Source organism: Sceloporus occidentalis, unplaced genomic scaffold (assembly GCF_023333645.1).
Source record: "Sceloporus occidentalis isolate IW3139 unplaced genomic scaffold, rSceOcc1.0.p SCAF_5, whole genome shotgun sequence".
NCBI lineage: Eukaryota > Metazoa > Chordata > Lepidosauria > Squamata > Phrynosomatidae > Sceloporus > Sceloporus occidentalis.
This window is the reverse complement of record NW_028316985.1, coordinates 36817693-36843684: the sequence shown is the minus strand read 5'-3', so window position 1 is coordinate 36843684 and position 25992 is coordinate 36817693. Positions and strand designations below refer to the sequence as shown.

The 25992-nt window shown below is 39.9% G+C and overlaps 1 protein-coding gene across 2 annotated transcripts; it reads right to left on the bottom strand.

Annotated features, from left to right (window-relative positions):
* Positions 1-1470: 1470 nt before the first annotated feature.
* ADSL (adenylosuccinate lyase) lies at positions 1471-24648 on the bottom strand. 2 transcript variants are annotated; one of them, XM_089523674.1, is made up of 13 exons: positions 24424-24648; positions 16930-17133; positions 15512-15556; positions 14982-15061; positions 13665-13836; positions 13155-13201; positions 11920-12010; positions 10084-10153; positions 9167-9314; positions 8159-8249; positions 6245-6334; positions 2446-2622; positions 1471-1613 (listed from the first exon to the last, which is right to left on the bottom strand). In XM_089523674.1, exons 1-13 carry the CDS (start codon positions 24574-24576, stop codon positions 1527-1529), a joined length of 1455 nt encoding a protein of 484 aa, XP_089379800.1. In that variant the 5' UTR covers positions 24577-24648; the 3' UTR covers positions 1471-1526. The 2 variants fall into 2 exon arrangements, with proteins under 2 accessions (XP_089379800.1, XP_089379801.1); XM_089523675.1 differs by lacking the exon at positions 24424-24648 and adding an exon at positions 18430-18586.
* Positions 24649-25992: the final 1344 nt, after the last annotated feature.

The following is a 25992-nucleotide window of genomic DNA, read 5'->3' as shown; positions in this document are numbered from 1 at the left end:
CTTTTTAGCCACCTTTTAATTCACTTTGTCATTCTTTTTTAAATGACCCTTTATGCACTTAAGTGAACCCTGTTTGAACTTGTTGTTGTCACTATATATCCCTGCATATCCCTCTTCTGGTTTATTAAAAATTCAACGTTAATAACAGCCCATTGCTTTCCTGTGTATTTATATCTTTATCTCAAGAGATAGCTCTCTAGAAATCAAGTTGAATTATCCATCTGTCTGAATGTTGCCTTCCACTGCTTCTTCCCCTTGCTTAATGTTAAACTATAGTGAGATCTATGATGCAATAGCTGAGGACTTAAACATTTGTCTCCAGAGATTTTCCTGATCTTTCACATTTAGCTGAATCAAAACCTTTTCCTGATGTTCGTTTTCCTGATATTCCTAGAGTATTTAATGGAACTGAAAGGTAGGAAATTCCAGACAGATACGTTGAAATACTCCTTCACTCATCACATAGTTATGGTGCTCACCATTACAAGATGGTGGTTGCAAAATGTGCTTCTTTAAAAGGGGATTCATCATTTCAGCTGATAACATTCAAATTTCAGTGTTCTCTGCAAGATAGGAATTATAGATGTTCTCTCTTATTATATTCTGGCTCACATTTCATACACACACACACACTATTATTGATTACACCCCTCGAAATGCATGGCACTTCACATACAGGACAGATCCCTGTCTTGAAGGTCTTGAAGTCTAAAATCTAACACAGAATGGCATACACATTCAATTTTTTTACATTAATACTTTTACAGGGTAACTTAAACAATTTATAACAAGGGACTGGTACTATACTGCAAAGTCAAGGTTCTTTAAAAAGCACCCTTCCCAAGAACTTTGGTAATTTAGCAGAACAATTCAACAGGATGAGAAAACCAGAATCTATGGTGGAGGAACATCTATTGGAACACCAATGATGGAATGGCAAGGATAGAAATTATCATTCCTATAAAAAGTCTTGGCTCTTCAAGAGATCACTACAGCATTAATCTCCCCTCTCCTCACTGGATATAGAATTGTCTTGTTAATTGCTAAGTAAATCTAGCAAACCCCTTTGTTTTGTTTGTGTGCATAAATTCTTTGAAGCTATACTAACCTCTCTATTTGTAGTGCAGCTCATTAGAAAGCAGAAAATGGTTTAATTTCTTTATATGTCTCAGCCATTTCTGTTTTGTATCTGGGACGCCGAACACTCTGTATCAAGGAATACTGTACCATATCTTATATAATTCCTATTCTGTTTGATTATTACAGAGGTGGTGCCCTCCTCATCCTCGAATGGGCCAGACCCTCTGAAAACTGCAACTACAAGGCCAATATTATCTTTAATTTATCTGCCTGTTCTTCTCCAGCAGTATGTATGTATTTATTTATTTGTATCCTGCTCTTTTCCCAGGATTGGGACTCACTGCTTATTATGATGTAACAGAACTGTTGCAACATTTAAGACCCAATTCATACTTCTACAGATATTTTATTATTCCTTCCACACATACCCAAAATGAAAACTAAATTCAAAGAGACAGCTCAATTTTTACACCCATCTTGCTCTGATAAGGGATCAGCACTGGACGGACCTCTTCTTTCAGGAATCTTGCCACCTAGAAAAAGGTTTTAAAAATAATCTGGATTAAATATACCTATTTAGTCCAAATGCGTTTAGAACTTAACTCCATTTTGTAACCTCAATATAATTTACAAAGGCTGGATCAAAATGTGCTGAAAGAGCATATAAAGGGGAAAGCATAGACGTCTAGCTTTCTTATCAATTAACAAGTGAGATGATACAATACTGGAAGAAAAAGTGAATTCTTTCAGATATATGAGTTATGCCAAGAATGTTGCTCAGACTACTACTGTGGCTAAGGAATGTTTATATTAGATTAACAGTGTGCTGAGCCAGTATGGTATAGTTGTTTGATTGTAGGACTAGGACTCTAGAGACCAAGGCTCAAATCCCAGGTCACTCACTCTGCCTCAAAGAATGGCAATAGTAAACCCCCTCTGAACAAGTTCCACCAAGAAAACACCATGATAGATTTGCCTTAGGATCGCCTTAAGTCAGAAATAACTTGAAGGGCCCACAATAACAACAGTGTGCTAACCTTCTTAGTCAAAGTACTGACTGAATTGATCCAATCAGCATTAAATCCGTATGACAAAGGGGAGCAGGTAATTTCAAAATTAAAGGCAGTAAGTTAAGGACAAGTCAGGTAGCAAATGAAGGAAACAGTTTAACTGAATGTGGAGGGGAACAGTGATTCAGGTACAGGAAAAATGGCAGATTAAGACAAGGGGAAGATATAAACTTCTATTAAATGGAGTAAGAAGAGATTCAAGGGGCAACAAATGAATAAACAGTAATAGGCAAAGAGTTTTAAAACTTCAGAATAACTAAACAGAACAACAACTTTACCTTTCTATCCTCCTTACCTGCTGAGAAGCACGTCCAGTAAATGATGTTGGCTCCAGGAGAGTTTCCAGCTGCCCTTTAATAGGGCTGAAATAGGGATCAGCACGAATCCGTGCAATGAGATCATTATCACCCCCCTCTTGCTTCACAACGGCAGCTGCCTGCTGGGACAGAACCCGTATCTTCTCATGACAATCCTAACAAAAAAATAAACACCACATTAATAATAAGTTAGGAAAACATGTTCACTCGTCTATAGAGGCCCTGGAGACTCATTCAAAGGCTGCTATGCTAGACTGCTCAGGAATGAATGATGTTATTTGAAGTTTGTGTGGCATCACTAATGTAGGCCTGAATTCCCTCTTCACTTTGTTCTTTTCACAATCCTCTTTTTTAATGTGGTCAACAGATTGAAAACAATTCTTTTTAGATTACAGTACATACAACCTGCACTGAGAGATACCAAAAACCTTCTGAAATCCTCCTAATACTGTATGGAACTGCTAAAAAAACAAATAAATGTGCCCTAGAGCCCTAGAAGCAACAGTCTTAAACAGGGACCTGATCCATTCAGTGCTCATCAAGCAGATTGAAAGATGAGAAACATTAGCTTAAGTCAATAAATATAGAATCATAGAGTTGGAAGAGACCACAAGGGCCATCCAGTCCAACCCCCTGCCATGCAGGAAATCTCAATCAAAGCATCCCCAACTGATGGTTATCCAGCCTCTGTTTGAAGACCTCCAAAGAAGGAGACTCCACCACATTCTGAGGGAGGTTGTTCCACTGTCGAACAGCCTTTACTGTCAGGAAGTCCCTCCTAATGTTGAGGTGGAATCTCTCTTCCTGCAGTTTGCATCCATTGTTCAGTGTTCTAGTCTCTGGAGCAGCAGAAAACAAACTTGCTCCCTCCTCAGTATGACATCCCTTCAAATACTTAAACAGGGCTATCATATCACCTCTTAATCTTCTTTTCTCCAGGCTAAACATACCGAGCTCCCTAAGGCGTTCCTCATAGGGCATGGTTTCCAGACCCTTCACCATTTTAGTTTCCCTCCTTTGGACATGCTCCAGTTTCTCCACATCCTTTTTGAATTGTGGTGCCCAGAACTGGACACAATATTCTAGGTGGGGCCTGACCAAAGCAGAATAGAGTGGCACTATTACTTCCCTTGATCTAGACACTATACTTCTATTGATGCAGCCTAAAATTGCATTGGCCTTGCTAGCTGCTGCATTGCACTGTTGACTCATGTTCAACTTGTGGTCTACTTGGACACCTAGATACCTTTCACATGTAGTTTCATTCAGCCAGGTGTCTCCCATCCTATATCTGTGCATTTTATTTTTATTATACTCCTCTTAATTTGGTGTCATCTGCAAATTTGATAAGTGTGCCCCCAATTCTTTCATCCAAGTCATTGATAAAGATGTTTAATAGCACTGGGCCCAGGACTGAACCCTGTGGGACCCCACTGGTCACTTCTCTCCAGGATGAAAAAGAGCCATAGTTGAGCACCCTTTGGGTTCGGCCAGTCAACCAATTACAAATTCATGTACCAGTTGCCTTGTCTAGCCCACATTCTACAAGCTTGTTTGCAAGAATATCATGGCTCCTTTTCATCCTGGAGAGAAGTGACCAGTGGGGTCCCACAGGGCTCTGTCCTGGGCCCAGTGCTATTCAACATCTTTATCAATGACCTGGATGACAGAATTGGGAGCATACTTATCAAATTTGCAGATGACACCAAATTAGGGGGAATAGCTAATACCCCAGAGGACAGGATCAAGATTCAAAATGACCTGAATAGACTAGAAAGCTGGGCCAAAGCTAACAAAATGAAATTCAACACAGAGAAATGTAAGGTATTGCACTTAGGGCGGAAAAATAAAATGCACAGATATAGGATGGGTGACACCTGGCTGAATGAAACTACGTGTGAAAGGGATCTAGGAGTCCAAGTAGACCACAAGTTGAACATGAGTGAACAGTGTGATGCGGCAGCTAAAAAGGCCAATGCTATTTTAGGCTGCATCAATAGAAGTATAGTGTCAAGATCAAGAGAAGTAATAGTGCCACTGTATTCTGCTTTGGTCAGGCCCCACCTAGAATATTGTGTCCAGTTCTGGGCGCCACAATTCAGAAAGGACATTGAGAAACTGGAGCGTGTCCAAAAGAGGGCGACTAAAATGGTGAAGGGTCTGGAAACCATGCCCTATGAGGAACGACTTAGGGAGCTGGGGATGTTTAGCCTGGAGAAAAGAAGGTTAAGAGGTGATATGATAGCCCTGTTTAAATATTTGAAAGGATGTCATATTGAGGAGGGAGCAAGCTTGTTTTCTGCTGCTCCAGAGAACAGGACCCGGAACAATGGATGCAAGCTACAGGAAAAGAGATTCCACCTGAACATTAGGAGGAACTTCCTGACAGTAAGGGCTGTTCGACAGTGGAATGCACTTCCTCGGAAGGTGATAGAGTCTCCTTCCTTGGAGGTCTTTAAACAGAGGCTGGATGGCCATCTGTCAGGGATGCTTTGATTTGGATTTCCTGCATGGCAGGGGGTTGGACTGGATGGCCCTAGTGGTCTCTTCCAACTCTACGATTCTATGATTCTATGATTCTATACATTTATATCAATCTTTCCCAAATGTGTGAACACCACAGCCTTTACTCTTTCTTCCAATGATGTTGGTCAGGGATGGGAATTTGGCAGGGGGGGCATGGAAGCTGCAAGTAACTCCTACGTTATGCATCCCTGCCTTACAGGTAGGGAAAAGGGAGAATAAACTCACCACTTTTCAGAAAGTTCCCTTCATGGAGAACTATTAACCAATTTAGGAAATGGCTAGAATCATTTGAACCTTAGTCAACAGCAACTCTATGTCAAGATTCTCTCCCTCTCTCCACACAGTATGCTGTACCATTTGCCTCACATTTAGCACTCATTTTCAAAATCCATGTCAAAGCAGGAAATGTTGTTAGTCCTTTAACAACCTAATTTTCTCCTTAGAGCCAAAGCAAACAGTTTTGCAGGTGAGCCAAATGTTTCACTTCACCTGGCCAGAAAAATTAATGGGTAGGGCTCTCTGTACTGGTTAGAGTGACCCATTATTAAAGTTACACAATAACTTAATGAAATGGATTCAGAAGTATGCCTCCATGTAAAACAAGCATAGGAGAAAGAAGCCATGTAGGAAAAAAAGCACAGAAGCAGTTTAGCGAGTGCAGATTCAGTGCTGTATTTTAACTGGTATTTGCAAAAGTATCTTTTTGAAGCCTTATCACAATTAACCTGTGAAGACAGCACAACATGTTCCATCCCATGTACAAAGGCATTAAAACTCGTAATAAGTTTTTGCATATACAAATACAAAGACATTACAAATGGCAATAGTTCAACAAATGCTTTCAAAAGGTAGTAATCATATTTAGAGTAGAGGTGGCAAAATGCAGCCCACGGACCACAAGCAGCACCAAGAACTTGAAATAATAATACAAGAACAACAACAACCCACCCCAAAACATTTTTTCTTGCCCCAAATGCTCCCTAGGGCATTTCACCACCTTTTAGGCAGGATGGGCCTTTTTTTTAAAGAATAGGAAATGAACCCCAAGCAGCCCAAAGAAGGCCAAAAACATGGGTAAAATGCCTACATCCCCTCTAAAGGTCAATGAGTGACATTTGGGGGATTTTTTATTTTTGCAAGTGGTATAGTCTTCCAAAATCTCCTGGTGGGGCAATGAAGCCTGCTAATCACTGACAGTTTCCTAGTCCTGGTTTATAGCCAGTGAATAAGAATCTATAATAAGGAACATACCTGGCGATTGCCCCCTGCTTTCACCATAGCCATGATAATATTTTCTGTGGACATGAAAGGCAATTCCTGTTGAATATGTCTTGCAATTACCTACATTAAATCAAATATAAGTAAATATATAGCAGAAAGGATAATTCAAGCTTTGTTAGTTGTTATTGTTTATGTATATTCATCAGGACGGAGAACACAGCTCAGTAGTAGACAAATGCTCTTACATGTAGAAGGTCCTAGTTTGGTACCAGGTGATGTTAAAGATTTCTGCCCAAGATGCTATCAGTCAGAATGGACAACACAAGTAGATCAACAAGTTTTCTGACCTTGTATAAGGTACACTGGTGCCTCGGGATACGAAATGATCGGGTTACGAAATTTCCGGGATACGAAAAAGTTGGATTGGCAAAAACTGTTTCGGGTTACGAAATATTTTTCGGGTTACGAAATTCATTTCGGCGCGAAATTCAAATGCTGCAAAGTGCAGCTATAGGCTTTCCAGTGCTAACGGATTATTTTTCGGGTTACGAAATTTTCGGGTTACGAAAGGAATGGCAGAACGAATTAATTTCGTAACCCGAGGCACCAGTGTACTGCCTGAATGGCATAGTGTTTAAAACTCTTTAAATCTAATGTAGACTTTATAACTACTGACTATTAAAAATAGCTTTTCTTTGAAATATTCCATACTGATAGAGGCTTAAAAACCACCAACAGCGAGAGGAGAGGTGATATTCTCTTGATACAGTTGCACAGATATGTCAAAACAGGGAGTTATAGCAGATCTTTGGAGCAAGTCAGCTTCCTCCTACTTTCACAATGTAAATGGAAGATAAGACTAGCTGCTTCTGAATCAAGTACTGTGTTAGTTGTCTGTCTTATCCCCTTGAAAGAAACATGAATGCTTCAGTGGGCATTTATTTTAATGCCACACACTGCTTATTTAAATATCTCTGGGTGGAGAATCTCAAACTTATTTCTCCTTTTGACTACTTCACCTGTAAAACCATGCATTACTTATTCAACTGTCATTTATCACCATGTCATTCCATAGAATAATAGAATCACAGAGTTGGAAGGATATGGTCGTTTATGGTAGATGGTTCCCACCTCTAAAAAAACTTTGTCCCTGAAGGAATTCCTTCCATGTCTAGCAAGGGACCCCTGCTCGTTTGGGAAGCATTTTAAGGTTCACAGAGTTTATTTGGCATATTAGCTGTGCTTCATGGCCTACAGTAAATCCAACACTACCAAGTAATTGCTCATTGCAAGGAAAAACCAATGACAAAGATAATCCAAAGTGCTTGGCATGACAAATAAAGCCCTATATCGCTTGGGTCCAGACTATCTGAAAGACTGTATTGCCCCATACAAACCCGCCAAAGCTTTAAAATAGTCAGATGAAGGCTTTCTCTTGGTGCTGCCACCATCACAGGCTCACTTGGTGAAGACACGAGAAACAGCCTTCTCAGTGGCTGCTCCCACACTCTGGAATGCCCTTCCACAGGAGACTAGGCTGGCCCCCTCTCACTTGCTTTCCTTTTGCTGGCAAACAAAGACCTTTTTGTTCACGAAGGCTTTAAATATGTAATCATTCTCAGGGAGGCTTCTCATTGGGGTGCACGTGCTGTCTTGACCTTTTTAACTTTTGTATTTTTTAACATAATTTTATACGTTTAAATGAAATTATTTTGTTTTAAAAACTGAACTGGTAAGTTTTTAACTCAATTTTATCTTGAGTCCCACTCCAGGAGAAAAAACATACAAACAAACCATATTTTAGGAATGCTGTTCTGCCATTACTGATTTCAGTCTTGAACCCTGATAAGCTTTAAAGGTGTCCTATGTTTCTTCAGAACACCATGCAAAAACCACGGTTTAAGAGAAACAAGTGCTCATGCTTGATCTGCTTTTACTTCTTACCTTGGGGTACACCACAAGACCTTCAGAGATATTTTGCAGGGTGCTAAGTATTATGTCAGCAGTAAGGAAGGCCTCAGCCAAACACACACGTCTGTAGGGAAAAAGTCATAAAAATATCAAGTAGGGGGGGAAATTGCAATATTCCCACAATACAGGATGTTATAAGATTAATTTGCTTGCTATTCATATTTGTGATATCAGGCAATTCACCTGTGAATGCTGGGATGTATTACAAAACATCCCTTGGTCAACATTTTTCAAGTATCCTCGAACTCTAGCTTGGATCCAGTAATTTTATTTTGAAATGCTCCATTAGGTACCATGCTCAAGTTGCCATGGATGTGAGTTTTAGGGCCTAAATCTGCTCCTCCAATTAAAGGAGATTTATTGAATCAATGGGAACATAGTCCCAAAACACACTGCAGAAATAACCCAGTTTGAGACTGCTTTAACTGCCCTGACTCAATGCTAGGGAATTCTGGGAACTGTAGTTTTGTGAGACATTTAGCTTTCTCTTTTAGACAGCTCTAGTGCTATAATTCCCAGGCTCCCCTAGCACTGAGCCAGGGCAGTTAAAGCGGTCTCAAACATTTAAAGCAGAAGCTGGAAAACTACCTCTTTGGGTTATTTCTGCAGTGTGTTTTGGGCCTTAGTTAGTCAACACTTACATCTATTGTAGTTGGACTAAAACTTCATTTAGGCCTAGGATTCTGCTCAAGGAATCAGAGTTGTAAGGAGTCATCCAATCAACTATCTACATATCTACTACCAAAGCACATTTAATGACAAAATACATTTAAAGCAGAAGCTGGAAAACTATCTCTTTGGAAAGAGGGTCTACTGAAATAAAACAGGTTAACTTCTAAATAGGTATGTTTGAATTGTGAATATTGTAGAAAGCATTAAATTCACAATCAGTTTTTATGTAATTAGTTTCATTTTTTAATTTTCCATATACACCTAGTATAGCTCTACTTCACATCCAAGTCCTAAAAATCAGGAAAATACCTGTTTGCACTGTCATCCAAAGTACGCTCAAACCACTGCACAGAGGCTGTCTGAAGAGGATCCATGACCAAAATCATAAGGTGGCGAGCTAAACTGCAACAACGTTCTGAACGCATGGGATTACGTTTATAAGCCATGGCACTTGAACCTGCACAACAAGAAAAAGAAAGTGGCTAATATGAGAGAGAATAGTATATATGTAAGTGAATCAATCAAGGCTGAAGAACTGCAATCACCAGCACCACTTCAATGTTAAGATGGTATTAATATATTCTTAAACTCTCTCCACTGTAAAAAAAATGGCTCTTCAGAGATTATAATTCTTGCCAATATATAAAAATCCTGACTTGACTACAGGAGTTGCATTCAGAAACATGTTAAACCTTTAAGAAGCAAATGGGAAGGTTCACCAGTTTGTCCCAAACTAGGAAAAAAACTGGTTTGTTGTCTGCATGCAGAGAAAGAGTAAATAAGCTCAAGGAATTTTGAAGGACAGTATCAAAATATGGTTTGACAGTAGTAATTTCCGTCACTCCTACAGCACCTTGCTACATGACTATTAAACAATAAACAGCTTTAACATTTATTAAATTATATTTTCAAGTTTCATGTAGTTTCTGTGGAAATTATACAAGCACATCTTCTATGCAAAGTTCTTTTCTAAAAATGATGCCAAGTGATACCTTCTGAGACTTGTTAACACCATTTTCCATTTGTATTTCACTTTTAAATTATTTCATCACTTTGTAATTATTCAGATTCATTTATTTTATATCCCCATCTTTCTCCCAAAATGGTATTCAAGGCAGATTCAAGAAAGGAGACAGTCATAAGATACATGGAGCACTTCACATGTACACCGAAATAAAGCAATAACTGATTATCAGAAAGAATAAACAGAATAAAATCTTGCTTACCAATTTGATCTTTCTCAAAAGGTTCCTCTAGTTCTTTGAGGTTGGCTAGAAGACGAATATCAGTACATATCTGGAGGAAAACAAGAGTGACTTTACACACTGTTCCCAAACAGTATAAACATCCACCAGTAATCATGGAGCTGGATTCCGTTACTGATCACTGGGATGGGGGGGGGGGGTTCAAGTGGAAAGAAATTCATTTCAGGTGCACACATGGATCTCTTACATGCAAGATTTCACATTTAGTTTAAAGGCCTGACAGTGCCATCCTATCCAGCTCTACTCAGAGGTGAGCCTCACTAACTTCCATTAAACTACCTAATAGGTAATTGTATACAGAATTGCAGCATGAGTCTATTATACAAAGACTTGATTTAATTATTTTTAACATTTCACATCTCATTCCAAAAAAAATATAGAAGGAAACATGAAGAGGAGCATCCTGCCAAAATAAATGGATCTGTTCTTCTTGTTAACTGCCTTTAAGTCCACTGATTTATGGAGACCCTATGAATGAGAGATATCCAAATCACCCTATCATCAACAGTCTGCTCAAGTCTTGCAGATTCATGGCCATGGCTTCCTTGATTGAGTCTATCTGTCTGGTATGTGGTCTTCCTCTTTTTCTACTGTCTTCTACCTTACCAAACATTATTGTCTTTTCTAGTGTGTTGTGACTTTTCATATGTCCAAAGGACAACCATGTCAGTTTACGCTTCTACGCTTCTAGAGAGATTTCAGGCTTGATTTATTCTAGGAACCATTTATTTGTCTTTTTAATAGTCCATGGTATCTGTAAAACACTTCCCCAGCACCGTATTTCAAAGTACTTGATTGTTTTCCTATCAGTTTTCTTCAATGTTCATCTTTCACAACCATACATAGAAATGGGAAATACAATGGCATGGGCCACCCTAGCTTTAGTATGCATCGATATATCTTGACACTTCAGGATCTTGACTAGATCCTTCACAGCAGACCTAAATCCTAATCTCTGTTATGCATCAGGACAATTAAATGTTGTGGCACACCCATTTCTTTAAGAGTCATCCATAGTTTTTAATGATCTACACAATCAAAGGGTTTGCTATAATCTATAAATCACAGAATGATTTTCTTCTGAAATTCTTTGGTGCACTCCATCTATTCTACTAAACCTATGTTTCTCAGCAACTTAGGGATCCCACAGGTTAAACTGCATAACTGTCCATTTTAAAGCTGTATTGAACTTCATTTCATTTAATATTCAATTTACTTATTTATTCATTTTATATCCTGCCTTTTCTCCCAGAACTGATACTTAAAGACAGCTAACAAATTTAAATGAAATACAATATAGATAAAAACATAGAAAATATTATTGTTAAAAGGTTAATTAATTAACCTTTTAACAATAATATTATTTATAATATCCCTTAAATTAATTAATTAAATTATTTATAATAGCCATTAAAAGCAAAATATAAAAATCAGTACCTAACATTATTAAAAACCCTTTCTTTAATAGTCACTTCCCAAAGCCTGTCAAAATAATAATAATCAGTTTTTATCTGCTGGGGAAGTATAGCTGGCAATGGGGTCAATCTAATCTCCCTAGAAAGGGAGTTCTAGATTTCAGGAATAGGCAGAAAGAAGGCCTGCTGTCCTATGCCCATGAGGCATGTCTGAAAAAGGCCTCTCTTGAATGTTTCAGAGCCTTAAAAGTCCTTAACATAGCCTGGCCCAATACAGCTAATTCTGCAGATGTTTAACTGCTTTTGAGACAACAGGCTAGCATTCCCTAGATTCCTTTTTCTCAGCGATGGTTTCAAATGTGGATTTCAAAGTAGTTCTTACCTTGTGTATGGAAGCTCCGAGACTGGACAAAACAGAGAGGACTTCAATATCCACTTTACGGCTGTATGTCTGCCCTGTAACAATATAAGCCCTGAAATCAAATGGAAAGGATGTATTGCTAAGTTCAAAGGGGCCCATGAACAAGGCTGAATGAGTATGTAACATTTTATGGATGTAATAAATCAGTGATATAATACATCAATGGGTACCTCAACTTTTAGTTTATGTGTGCTTCCTGATGCTTTGAAAGTGTTAATTTGAAACCATTCAAAGAAACACAGGGCTGAATAATTAAAGTTAAAGTTAGCTTTATTAATTAAAGTTAGCATGCAATAGAGCAGAAGAAAAAATAGGAATATACACAGTCTGCCCACCACACTTGTGGGGGTTGGGGCACAAGATGCCCACAAAAGTGGAAAAACTGCAAATATGTTAGGGAAGGTGGGAGAGGTGCATGTTCGCGCTTTCCTTTCCCCCCACGCATGCATGTCCCTCCTGCCTTCTCAATGCTTTGGTCGGCTGAGGGAAGCTGGCAGGAAAGTAGGAGGAGTATGTGTATATGCACCCCTTCCCCTCCCGTGCTTTGACCGGCTGAGGGAAGACAGCCAAAGCACAGGAGAAGGTGGGAGTGTGCCCTTCCTGGTTACTCCCTCCGTCTTGGGCTTTTCTCCCCCAAGGGGAAAAGCCAGAAGAAAGGAGGACTGCACGTGAGCCTTTTCTGGACATGTCGCGGACAAACACACAAATAATCAAATCTGCAAATGTTAAACCTGCGAAAGTGGAGGGCCGACTGTACTCTCACAAGGCATGGACAGCAAAGTTGAAAAGTATCATCAAGACAAAACAGGCAATAGCAGAGACACATCAAGAAGTAAAGCATATTTACTTTCCAAACAGATCGTAACATTTAGCTTTAGCAATAGAAAAGTTAGCAGTAAAGCTAAAATCTGAATTCATTCATAGGTCAGAGCTACTAATTTTAAGAATGAAAAGGGCTACAGAACAGTGACAGATCTAGAAAAGAAGCCCCATGCACAATCCTTGGCAACTCCAGGTAAGTTAGGGAAAGGCTACCTGAAATTCTGCTGCTATCAATCAGTGTAGGCACTACTGAGTGCTAAACAAGAAGGAACAATCATATGATTCTGCAGAATGCAACTTTATGTGCTCCCAGGAATGCTCTATTTAGCAATCCTCAATGTTAAGGCAAGCAAGAGGAGTTGTTTTTAACATACCGCTTAAATCCTGCCATTGCAGTCACCAGCCTGTCCAGCTCTTCCACCTCAGAGGAAAAACAGACAGGAACTTCAGAATGCAGTGACAGAAGTGGGAATAAGGAGTAAGCCACATAACAATTTTTTTGCTATAACACCATTCTGAGCCTAGCATCTTTTGCTGAAATGCTATCTTGCTCAATAATTCCTTTGTGCTCAGCTCCATCACACAACATAACTCTTCCATGAGTCCATGTGAATTACATCTCAGCAAAAGACCTACGTAATATCTGTCTTACTCCTTTCCTGATAGCCATAGTAACACTCCAGTCTATTCTATCTGCTCTTTTTTCATTACTTGCACTTTGTTTATCAGGAAAGGAACAAGGTGGATAATTAGTAAGACTGTAAGTGGCTTAGTATGCTCATTTTAAAAGTCAACCTATTGTTATTTTTAAATGTAGAAAGATATACAGTAAATACCTCCAAACAAACTATGACTTTAAACAGACTCTTGCTGGTGATACTTACTTTATCATGATCTCCTTCAAACAACTGCAAGAAGCTGGCTTGAGTTCCTGTGGTCCCTTTCACACCACGAAATCTCAATTCATCTCGTACGCGTTCAAAATTGTGGAGGTCCATGCAGAGATCTTGGATCCACAGGCAACAGCGTTTACCCACAGTGGTTAGCTGTGCAGGCCTAAGAATGACACACAGAACATGATAGAAGAACAAACCCATACAGGTTCAGTAATGATATTATAAAGTAACTGTACTTCTTGCTCCAGAAATATTTCTGTCATTGTTTTTCTTTCCTCATGGGGATTCTAAATGAAGTAATCAGGCTTCTCAAGATCAGGATAAAAAATATTTACAGGCCTAGAATGCAGTCACTGTAGTCCCCTGTCCACATTGCCCCAAGCCACTGGAACACTGATAGCTCCCACAAAATATTTGAAGTAAGGGCATATGTTTGTGGCAATGTGATAACTGAAAAGCTGTTTTACAGTGGTCCCTTCATATCTGTTGGGGTTTGGTTCCACTGTAGATATTAAAATTTGTGGATGCTCAAGTCCCATTAAACCCAATGGCATAGTAAAATGGTGTCCCTTATATAAAATGGGAAAATCAAGGTTTGATTTTTGAAATTTATATATACAGTGCACCTGCGCTATAGGCAGACACCCCAAATGCACCTTCCTGCTTACGTGGAAGCCACGCGAGAGGAGAAAGAATGGCGCGTGTGCCCATGGTGCGCACTCTCTCCCGCGCCACAAGCACGAGCCCCATTCAATTGAATGGGACTTGAGCATGCACTTTTTTGGCTTATGCGGGGCGGTCCAGAATGGATCCCCCACGTAAGCCAAGGGACCACTGTATATTGAATATATATATATATATATATTGAAGCCATGGAAGCTTGAATCAGTGGATGCTTGAATCCATGGATAAAGAATCCCTGGATATGGAAGGTTAACTGTAATTATTCTCTTTCTTGCAGCTTGCAACAACAATTAGTTGGATTTACTGCCCCAAATTTGGTTTGGCTGATATAGATCAAATAGCAAAGAAAATAAAAGCTATTCAATATAGCTTAGCTGAATCTGTTCTTCCCACAAGTATTTTAACAGCACTGAACCTGGTTTCACATACTGTAATTTGTACTAAAATCTTCAAGTCAAGAGCATCCAACTCAAGTAAGATAAAAGTGGAGAAGCTAAGACAACTAAAACAGATAGGTCCTAATGTCATAAAATCTAGCGAAACTTCTACACCTAATCATGTAACTCAATAGTTAAAAGTCCACTGAGAGATAAAAGAGATGAAGATGAATGAATTACTCACTGATAGTGAGTGAAGCCCAAGGTAGGCAAATTGGCATACTTCTCAGCAAAGTCTGCTAGACGGCTTATCACTCTAGCGAGCTAACAGGATTATGGAGAAAAGAAAGCATATTAAGGCACAAGATTTATTATCTTTTACATTTTTAGTGTACAGGAAGCATTTTAAATTATAAAATGGAGACCCTTTTAACAGTTGCCCCTACAGAACTTTCCCACTGCCTCCCTATTCATGGAAGGAGAAGAATTTATATGCAGGAAAGGAAAAGGAAGAGAGAATATAATTTAACCAAATGTGTTTAAAACTCAGTATAAAACATTGGCCAAGATACTGTTTGCATACATGCATTGACCAGTAAATTAATACTAAGTGGTTTACTAGTCAGTGGGGCACATCAGATACTCAGCAAAAGTCTGTTTGCTTGTTTTTTAAAGTTGTTTTGTCACACATACTTGACTGTAATTTCTATACATTTTTGTTCAAAATCATCTGGAAATCAACAATTCTTGCCTCTATGGAACCATGCATCTCACCTTGGGAAGAAGCAGATTGAGTCCATCTCGAAGGACTATCAAATCCTAATGGAAAGATGAACAAAAACAGTCAGACACAACACTGTTCAGTAAACACATGCTTGCTCACTTCTTCATTAAATGCGGTTTGCTGCCTTCATGAAGATATACATATGTAACTAAAAAGGTATTTTGTATTAAAAAAATGTGGAGACAAACCAGGTTAGGTATGTGCAAGTGAGAGCACACGTTCTCCAGAATGAATATGATCATGAAATTACAGTAAAACTCCCAAGATGGCAGCAACATTGCAAAGAAGAAACATTATGGTATAATATTCATACATGACAAGTATCTCCATTTGTGTATTTAATACACTTATACATCATCTTCCTTGTATGTTAGGACAGTATGAAACCAACTATATCAGAGTTTAACTATGACAAAACAGATAAACATTCTTAAAACAACTGAAATTACAACAAATTAAAATTTCTGCATTAATGTTTTTGTCTAGCATGGATATGATTGCAACATACACACCAGATGCACTATCACAGAGGCTAAAAGTGAGTCAAACCTGTACCTGGAACTTGGTAACAATAAAGCCACCCTGGGAAAATCATACATGGAATTTGAAAGCATGGAACAGAAGTACAGATAATCCAAAACCAGCAGTACCAGTGTCAGAATTTAACAAGATACTCCTGGAATCTAGAACTCCAAGTATAAAGTAGGCGATTGTTGTTAGCTGCCTTTGAGTCAACAACTCCACCTTTGAGTCAACCTCGACTCAAGGTGACCCTGTGAATGTGATGTCTCCATGCCCCCCATCCTCTACTTCTCTGCTCAGGTCCTATAGTCTCAGGCCTGTGGTCTCCTTAATTGAATCTATCCATCTGGCATGCAGTTTCATCTCTTTCTACTGCTCTCTACCTTCCATAGCATCTAAACAAAACAAAAAAAGTCCACTCTTCTGCACAGGTCCTCTAATTTAATAGGGGAAGTGTGAGCTATAGGGAAATGTCAACATACTTTTTTGCTTTCAAAGAAACAAATATTTAGAAGAAGAGGTTAATAAATGGAGCTCTCTAGGCCAAATGTGGCCTTCAAAGGATATCTTCCCAATTGCCAGTCTAAAGTTAAAGGGAGAAAATGACAACTGTGGACACGTAATTTGCAAGCAGAGGACTTGGATGGTGATAATGGTGCATATATTGGTCCATCACCCCTCATTCAGTTTTTGAATATGTCCTGTAAGGACAGATAGTTACTGATGACAGCATGAGATATTTATCTGTTTGTTTAAAGAATATAAGTATATTCTCATTTCAAATATAAACAGATTTTACATGTGCACAGAAAATAAATCAAAGTTAAGTGATATATGATTGATTAAAACTAACTGTACAGAGACCAATTTTAATACAGAGGTTTACCGTATTATCCCCAACATAACAGGAAGTTGCTCCAAGGTGAATTATCCCTGCAGCTTTCGGACAACAGTGGGCAAATGTATGTACATGAGCCATTACATCATGACGTAGCCGTTTCTCTTCCTCTGCAGCCATCTTGAAGTCTATGTTATCTAGATTTGCTTCCATTTCCTTTATTTGATCATCTGTAATGGGAAGTCCCAAAGTCTAGGAAAATAAAATTTCTGAGGTTAGCAAACACATGATCTCCAGTTCAATGAGGCCAATAACAAGTTAAATCAACAACTCCACATAAACCCTCTGGAATTTTATTTTCATGGTTCAAGAGCTCTGGCCAATGTTCAAAGTTAGCAACAAGCAATTCACTGACTACTAAACTTACATGTTCAGGTATGGGTGAAATTTAGTTTCTTGAAGTTATTAGTCTTCTGAATTAGCTAGTGAAGAAACATTTCTGTGCAATTATATTTTAAAAATTTAACCATTTTTCTTTTGGAATTTTGCAGATTTCATGTATTATTTTTCCCACTGAACTGGATCCAGTCATATTGAGAGCAAAGCTACTAAAATCAATTTTGTTAAAATTAAACATGGCTAATCTCCTCTGTATATTTATGCAGTTATTTTTAAGACAGGCAGCAAAATGGTTAGAGTGTTAGACTGGGTCTTGGGAGATCCAGGCTCATTTGCCCATACAGTCATGAAGCTCAGTTGCACTCAGCCTGATCTGCCCCAAAAAGTGGTTATGAGGACAAGTGGGGAGTAGCTGACCCATGTGCAACATCTTAGTCAGGATATAATAAAAATTAAAATTTCTATGGGGTGTAGTGAGAAAGAGAGGACATTGTTGGAGAAGCACTGGAGCTCTCTCTGTCCTAAACAATTACACAGCAGTGTGAAGATATATTACAATATTCTACAACACAAGGAAGGCCCCCAGCATTCATGTTTCCATTATTTTATTTTTTATTTAGGTATTTATATCCCGCCCTTCAGCCCTAATGGCTATCAGGGCGGCTTACATTTATTATTATTTTTAACCAGACAGTTCCCTGCCCACAGGCTTACAATCTAAAAGACACGACACAAAAGGAGAAGGGAATGGTGAGGGGGGAGGGGATCAGGTCCAGCATTCTTCTCTCCCTCTGAGGCCTGGACCAAGGCAGATGGACCGGAGGGAGGGCTCTGCTTCTTTCAGGCAGGCCTGGTGGAGCTCGCCTGCCTCTCTCTCCCCTTCCAGATGGTGGCTGAAGGGAGGGCTGGTCCTCTTCGAGGAAGGCAGTTGGAGCTCGCCTGCCTCTCTCTCCCAGATGGTGGCTGAAGGGAGGGCTGGTCCTCTTCTTATTATGACATGATATTTCATTGAAATGGATTCAAACTGCTTCTTCCCAAGGTGAGGTGCATCAAATCCTGTACAGCATTTTCAAATAATATAGAAAAAACAGCTTCTTTTAAATTCTAAAAAAAAAAAAAAAATATTTCGCTGCTATTTAGAAACATTACCCAGGACTGAAGTAACTGATCACATTCTTTTTGTTCCTTTTGGAATTTCACAGCTTGCCTTTGGCCTGTTTCACTATCCCAGCCTTTAGTACATAGGGGAACTGGACATTTTGCATGGTTATTCTAGTCTGATGCAATTGAGCAAAGATTAATAAAGAAATCACCACTGCTTGTATTTTTTAAAAGACAAAACAAATTCAAATATTACTTCTTTTTCACTACACTTACTCCTTCCCTACTGTATTTGAATGCTAACCATCTCCTATGACAGACTGAAGAGAGAACCTACTTGTTCTGTCAATAATCTGACAGAACCTTGATGGAAAAAAACAGGTGCACAGAGCGACTATTTCCAGTTGAAGATCAAGATCATAGTTGTAACTGCTCAGGAATTTGAGCATGCAGATAAAAATAACCAGCTTCCTTCTCACACTAGGAAACAAAATATGGTACAATAGCATGTGCCATGCTTTCTAAAAAAAACACCCCATGGTCTATACATGTGGGAGTACTATCTTTGCTTAAGCTATGAGGCAGTATGTACACCACCTAGGATGAACCGAAGACTCCTGCTCTAATTACTTCCAGAAGTTTTTTGCTTGTCCAGTGTTCCTGCAAAAAGCAGAATTGTCTCTCTCTTCAAAGTCTCTTTCTTCCTCTTGAGTTTTCAACATTGTGCCCCTCTCAAGTCTTTTTCAGCAATTTTTTTCTTGAACACACTGTAGATAAAAGACCTGAGCTGATTTCTGAATATGCTTTTACTCCGTTTGCTTAATCTACCACTCGACTTGCCTGACTTCCCAGTTGTATGCACATACCCTGCCATGGTTACTCATCAAGCCCATCTCACACATGTAATACAGTGGCATAACATAATTACAACAGTAATGCTCCCCAATATTATAAAATTCAAAATCTACATAAAAGCAATACTTTTATTGGCCAATCAAAATGCAGAAAATACCTCACACAAGCTTTTTGAAGCTTCACTGGTTTCTTCACCAGGCAAATATGTTTAAAATTCTCAGGCAAAGAGCTTTAAAACATTATTCTAAACAACTTTGCCTGATGATGAAGCCAGTGAAACTTTGAAAGATTACATGGTCTATTTTCTGCATTTTGGTTGGTCCATAACAGTATTGCTTGTTTGTGGATTTTGTTTTATGTTGCTACATGGTCAACACAGCTACTCCTGAATATATATATTCCCAAATGGTATAATACTGGTATTCATTGGCTACAATTGATTTTTTCTGTCCTGGAAATTTGCCAGAGACCACCAGCTTATGACTTGCGGACCACCACTTTGAATAGCACTGAAATAGATCATCAGTGGTTCTGTCTTTCCTCTTTGTTAAGACATTACTGGAAGTGACCTGGTCACATAAGCCTTACAATTAGTAAGTCTTTAGGAAAGATTTCTGGGAAAGGAGCTGATTCCACTAAGGGTTGAAATAAGTTTAACATTGAGCATGGAAGACAAACTCCAATTTATTTACTCTTGGCTTATGAAATCCCTTGGTTATGAAATGAGGTAGAACACACATTAGAAACAGTGCTAAAGCTGATAGCAAGGGTCAATCCCCTCTGGGCTGATGATGAAACAGGGTTTGTAAAACATGTCTTACAACAAAAGAGGCAACTGAGTGTCTCCTGTATGATTTAGACTCACAACCCTTCTGCAATCAACATGCTCTTTGCTACATCCAACTTGATGACATAGGAGTTGCACTGAAATGCACACACTTGCCACATTCCACCCTAGTGAATTTTGTAATCATTAATCAAAATGCAGAGAAAACGGAGTAGAAACTGCTGGAGGTGTATGGCTCAACTTTCTCATAAATTGCATGCTTTGATGCTGACTTATCATGAGCACATATGTTTTAAAAAATCTTAGAAATAGTAGGAAAGTTTACAGGCCACATTTTTAAAGCTACTTCACAAATTCTAGAAACCAAGCAGCAGAGGGAAAATATTTCCATATCAAGGATCTACCTTTGCTTCTTTAAATACTTTTTGTGATGTTTAAGATAGAAAATGGGGAAGACCATAGACAATCAAATCTAACTGAGAGGCAGTGATATCTTCATCCCTTACTCTTGCTAAGTTAAATATGTAGTAGGAGATACCGGTAGTTTCCTTAATCTTTAAGAAATAGCGGCTGTTATGCTTCTCATTACAAGCAGATTTAATTATTTGATAATATTTTATACTGCTTTAATTTTATAAGAATTTCTATATTTATTTTTATAATTTCAGAATAGTTTACAAGAGTGAAAGTCAAAAACATAACAAATACAATTAGTAAAATAACAATCAAATAAGAGAATAATTCATTACAGCCATTAGGCATAAACAGCAAAGTCAGCAATCAAGAAAACACCTGGAAAACATATGACTTTTCAGTCAGTGGCTTGAACCTTGTACACTGGAACCAAGGATGAGGGAGTAGACATCCTATTTTGATTCCCGTAAACGAAGAGGTACACTTAGATTCAAGGCTCCTATTGCAGTAGAAAGTTACAACTGGTTTTATATAAGTTAAAAAGAAAAAAGTAAAACAACAAACAAGAAACAGTGGATCTAAATATGGAGCGTTCAGGAGAAAAGGCTGTTTAGTTTAGTTTGTTGCAGGCTATGGTGTTGGTATGACAGTCTGGTTACTTTCCTTTCTGTGCAGATTGAGGATACAGTTCTAGACAAAGCAATACATCTATGATAGTGGCCCTAGTGCCTTAGGATGGTTTTAGGTGGTTAGCCTCGTTGTGGCCAAAATCTTCTGTGCTCTGCAGGTAGACCTCTACTGTGCATCTTGGCCTTTGTGCTGTCTAAGAAAATAAGACATGGTCCAAAACACACTGCAGAAATAAACTATCTTTAGAATGCTTTAACTGCCCTGGTTCAATGCTAGGGGAGCTCTGGTGTCACAATAAACTACAATTCCCAGGATTACCTAGCACAGAGCCAGGGCAGTTAAAGCAGTCTCAAACTGCATTATTTCTGCAGTGTGTTTTGAACCTATGTCTCCATAAGACATTTTTATCCAGCCTATCTGTCATTCTTAGTTTACATGAGAGTTTTTCCCATAAAGCAATGGTCCAGATGCAATTAAACCATGCTCTAATATTGAGGTTTGTTAGTGTCTTCCAACATTTGACAATTTCAAGCGTGACTACCATTAATAATATACAGTCTGCCCTTCTGTTCCAGACCCCCGCGTAGATAAGGAAAAACACAGGACCTCGAGTCCCACTGTCCCCAATGGCAGGCGCAATGTGTGCACAGCTGCTAATGTGGATGCGTGCACACATCCCCACTGAAAGCAACTGTTTGTGCTGCCTGCAGATGCTTAAATCTGCAGATAGCAAGCCTGAAGATATCAAGAGTTCGCTGTACAAAGTAGGTTTTTGTGCTTCAGTGGCTTCTTTTTATCTAAAAGACTCAACAAAGGCCCACTGTTTTTGACCTGCTGCCTGGTAATGCTTTCAATTTCCTTAAATACTTCCACACAGAACAAAGTGTTTTTTTTTTTTTTGGGGGGGGGGGGTTGACATGAAGCCAAAGATTTACTAGAGAGTTTGTGAGCCACATAGTTTCTCCAACAAGTAGGAGAGGCATTAGGATACATTTTATGACGTTTTAAAGGTGACCAGTGCTATCTGTGAATAATTTTGATGGCTGGTGTCTTAATTTGGGCTGAGATTGATTTGAAAGGGAAACATGACCATATTGCACTCCACTCAGAGTTTGGAATTATAATCCCAAAATCATTCTCAGCCTAGTTTGAGGCCTGCACCTGGGCCTAGTTTACAAAAATATATACTTTACTTGTATATAGCTAATGACTGTTCCTTTCTTTCAGAAACCAGGAGCATATAATTTCTCAGCAGAGGTACGTTGCCTTAGTGGGCCTTTAGTATGCAGCAAACTTTTGTTAATAGACAGCATTTTGTATCCTATTTTAATTTGTAAGCCACACTGAGAGTCTTTTGGCTGAAAAGCGGGGTATAAATATTCTAAATAAATAAGTAACTTTGAGGACTTTATTATCCCTATAATATTCAAGCATAGCTCATACACGATATGAGATTTTACCAAACATGGCCTCTTTTTTTGTAAACAGAAAAGGAACTTAGAAGATGCAACTCCATTAAGGATGCAACAACAGGAACTCACAATATGAGAAGATGTTTGTGAGGAAGTTAGATTGGAACAACCTTTTGAGAAGGATCCCAGACTCTTGTCAGGAATAAACAACTAGACATGGTTTAGAATCTGTGACATGAAATTTACTTATGTACATCAAAAAGTAAATATGAATATATAGGTTTGAGTCTCTCTTATCCAGAATTCCAAAATCAAAAATATTCCAGGATCCGAAATTGGCGGCTGAGATAGTTACACCTTTGCTTTCTGATGGTTAATTTTGTGTCATGCACAGCATTAGTTAAACTACAGTTCCCCCTGTTTTTGTGGGCTTGGAGTCTGCGTCCTTTGCCCGTTTGTGGGTGGCAAATGGAGGGGGACAAGATGGGGCATCCGCCTCTGGGCGCACGCCGCCATTCAAGCCAATGCGGCTTCAATCTTGGCAATTTTCCATTTTCGCAGGGGGTCCAGAATGGATCCCCCACAAAAATGGAGGGGCGACTTTACTGTGTATAAAATTACTTTCAGGCTATGTGTGTAAGCTGTATATGAAACATAAATGAACTTCATGTTTAGACTCAGGCTCCATCTCCAAGATATGTCTTTACATATATGCAAACATCCCAAAATCTGAAAATCCCCAAAATCCAAAACACGTCTGGTCCCAAGCATTTTGGATATGGGAGTATCAATCTGCAAAAATGTAAAAATAATGGCAATGCTCCGCCTCTTATTTTGTAAAGTTTAGACACTGAATTTAAAATTCAAATATATAATTATAGTGCTAGAATGTCCCTTTCAACTGGGAGTAGAAGCTGAAATTAAAAGTAGCAACAACATGTCTTAAGGTAGCAAATCACAAACATAAAAAACAAGTGTTTTCTTTCCATCATTAAGAACAAATAGGACCTAAAATAAAATAGAAGTGCTCCTGTATAGGGTTCCAGTGATCTTTTCCACCTTTTTTATCCCCTTTTCTCCCATTCTCTGCCAACTTTGTTCACTGAACCCAACCCTCATGAGGCTGTTTGGGACTTTCATCATAATCCCTGGGTGCTTCTGCAACTATCTGGCTCCATCAAACTGGTTAATATAATTTCATCTTGTTCACAAATACTGTTGTTTTAGTTGTTTGAGGACTGGAGGGAGACATTGTACAAGTGAAGTATGGTTACTTCAGTGCTGAAGACTTATGCTAGGAAAAATTGTGAGCTTTGTTGCAACTACAAGGCTAACAAAAATATTATTACACAAATGACAGTATTTGCCCATAGAAACCATACTTGCCCATAGCAAGTCTTTTCCAATGATTTCCTACGGGCGAGTATGGTTTCTCTATAGGCAAGTATTCTCCAGTGATTCCCTATGGGCAAATACTGCATTCTGTTATTACTCTCTATGGGCAAACACTCCCCAATGATTCCCTATGGGCAAGTACTGTCATTTGTTTCATTGCGTCCCCTTAAAGACACACAACCACCACAACCTTAGTATAAGCCCCCATTGGCTGTCCTTGGCCGAAGCACACTCTCTCAGCCTCAGAGGATGGCAGTGGCAAACCTTCTCTGAAGAAGGCTTTGCCAAGAAAACCCTCAGACAGCTTCTCCAGTAGGGCCGCCATCATCATCATCATCATCCTCATCCTCATCCTCATCCTCATCCTCCGCTGTGTTTGTATTTCCCGCCTCTGCCAATGGAGCGAGGCGGGATTACAACCATACTGCAATGATAATAATAACAACAGCATCTAAAATGGCAAGACTTGAAGCCACACAACAACAACAACAACAACCACACCAACACCACCGGGGCCCTGGCTCCTTCCCTTCCCGAGGCAGAGCCGACCTTCTGGGCCTGGGCCAGGTAGAGCCAGAGGCGCCTCCAGGTCCCGAACTTCTTCTTGTCGCTGAAGTTGAAGGCCATGTCGGGGCTGGCGTAGCGGGAGACCAAGGGCGAGCGGTAGCGGCTGAAGGCCTCCTCCTGCTCCTCGGACGCCATGGCAGCCAAGGGACGGGGCCCCGCGGGTCTCCTGAGGCGCTCGGGATGGAAGGCCCCGCCTAGCCCCGGCCTCGCCTGCCTCCTCCTTGGCCCGGCGCTCCCGCCTTCCCTCAGCGGCCTCTGGTTGGCCGAGAACTTCAGCCTGGGCTCGAGTGGAAGCCTAGGCCCGACGCTCCTCCTCCCTCAAGGGGCGCAGGGAGGGCGGCCTTAAAGAGGGATATAGAGCTAGCGTGTTGCTGTTGTTGTTGTTGTTGTTGTGGGTGCCTTATGGCGACCCCATCACAGCATGTTTCCTTGGCAAGTTTTCCTTCAGAGGAGGTTTGCCATGGCCACCCTCCGAGGCTGAGAGAGTGTGACTTACTGCTGCCCAAGGTCTCTCACCCTCGGAGGAAGGCAGTTGGTAAAACCTCCCTGAATAACATTTCCTAAGAAAACCCTTTGATCCCTTCTCTTCATCTGCCCTCCTCTGAGGCTGAGAGAGTGTGACTTATTGCCCAAGTGGGCGTTTATACTTGTGTTGTTGTGTGCCTTAGTTCCGACAGAGGAACACACACTCCCTTGCAGTGGGATAGTCTCCTTTGGAGGTTTCTAAACTGAGGCTGGGCGGCCATCTCTGGGGGAAGCCTGGCAGGGAGGGGTTGGGCTGGACGGCTATAGACTACAAGGGCTGTATCTAAGGAGGTTTGCCCTGAGAGAGCCCTTACTGTCAGGAAGTTCCTCCTAATGTTGAGGTGGGATCCCTTTTCCTCTAGTCTCTGGAGCAGCAGAAAACAAGCTTGCTCCTTCCTCAGTATGACACTCCTTCAAACACTTAAACAAAGCCAGCATGTTGTTGTTGTGTGCCTTCAAGATGTTTCTGACTTATGGCAACCCTAAGGCGTACTTATAATGGGGTTTTCTTGTCAAGGTTTCTTCAGAGGAGGTTTGCCGTTGTTTTCCCCTGAGGCTGAGAGAGTATGGCTTGCCCAGGGTCATTAAGTGGGATTCCATGGCTGAGCTGGGATTCGAACCTTGCTCTCCAGAGTCCTGTTCCAACACTCAAACTACTACGCTGCTCACACTGGCAGGAGGAATTCACACAGGGTAACCAGAGGTCCTCCATTTCGGCCTTCTGTACATTTTGAACAGGGCTAAGAAGGAGGAATTTACACTGATATGTGTTTAAGTTTTATTAGGGCACGTCCTCCATTTTCCGGTGCCTTGTCCTCCTTTGCAGTGAGGACATCTGGTCAGCCTGAGTGTGGAGGGTGGCAAGGAGGAATACAGACATTGTGGTGGTGGTGTGCCTTCAAGTCGTTATCAACTTATGGTGACGGGGTTTTCTTGGCAAGATTTGTTCAGAGGAGGTTTGCCATTGCTTCCCCCCTGAGGCTGAGTGTGTTTGACTTGCCCGATTCGAACCCTGGTCTCCAGAGT

Excerpts from the sequence above, each read along its gene's own strand:
- ADSL (XM_089523674.1), bottom strand. The coding sequence starts at position 24,576 with ATGGCGTCCGAGGAGCAGGAGGAGGCCTTCAGCCGCTACCGCTCGCCC. Across the intron at positions 17,134-24,423 it reads ACCTGGCCCAGGCCCAGAAG|ACTTTGGGACTTCCCATTAC; the intron begins GTCGGCTCTGCC and ends TTATTTTCCTAG. Across the intron at positions 15,062-15,511 it reads TCAATCTGCTTCTTCCCAAG|CTCGCTAGAGTGATAAGCCG; the intron begins GTGAGATGCATG and ends TAATCCTGTTAG.